The 459-nt window shown below is 66.2% G+C and overlaps 1 protein-coding gene across 1 annotated transcript in view; it reads left to right on the top strand.

Annotated features, from left to right (window-relative positions):
- Positions 1-380: 380 nt before the first annotated feature.
- Positions 381-459, top strand: part of LOC104133715 (aminopeptidase Ey-like) — a gene marked incomplete at its 3' end in the record, with an annotated part of 3,796 nt that continues 3,717 nt past the window's right edge. The window contains 1 exon segment of the mRNA XM_009647150.1: positions 381-428. Coding sequence (XP_009645445.1) covers positions 381-428 — 48 coding nt within the window.

Here is a 459-nt window from a genome sequence, read left to right as displayed (position 1 = left end):
ACGTGGGGCGAGGTGGGGATGTGGGCACCGGTGGTGACCATGCACTCTGTCCCTCCTTTTGCAGGGCCAGGCAGGAAGCTCAGGAGGCACCCCAGGAGTGCTGGCCTGTGGCCCGTGCCCGCTCCCGCGCTGCCCGTCCCTGATGGTGTGCTCCCGAGCTGCCGGTTTTGCCCCCCCCAGCAGCGGCGCTGGGTGTTAGCGCTCCTGCGAGGCCAGGAGGCCAGCAGGTGGAAAGCTCATCCCCGGGCTGGCGCCGCCCCGAGCCTTGCAGTCATTTAATACTTCACCCATTAACTTGGACTCATAAACCTCGTGGGAGCGAGAGGCTAAAAGCCGTGCCAGCCGGGCAGCTTGACGAGCACCGCTCCCGCAGCCTCACCATGGCGGCCGGCTTCTTCATCAGCAAGAGCGTGGGCATCGTGGCCATAGTGCTGGGCCTGGGGGCTGTGGCCACCATCA

This window comes from Egretta garzetta, unplaced genomic scaffold, assembly GCF_000687185.1.
Source record: "Egretta garzetta isolate BGI_Z169 unplaced genomic scaffold, ASM68718v1 scaffold2119, whole genome shotgun sequence".
NCBI classification, from domain to species: Eukaryota; Metazoa; Chordata; class Aves; order Pelecaniformes; family Ardeidae; genus Egretta; species Egretta garzetta.
The sequence above is the reverse complement of the archived record's forward strand: the minus strand, read 5'-3'. Positions and strand labels throughout refer to the sequence as shown.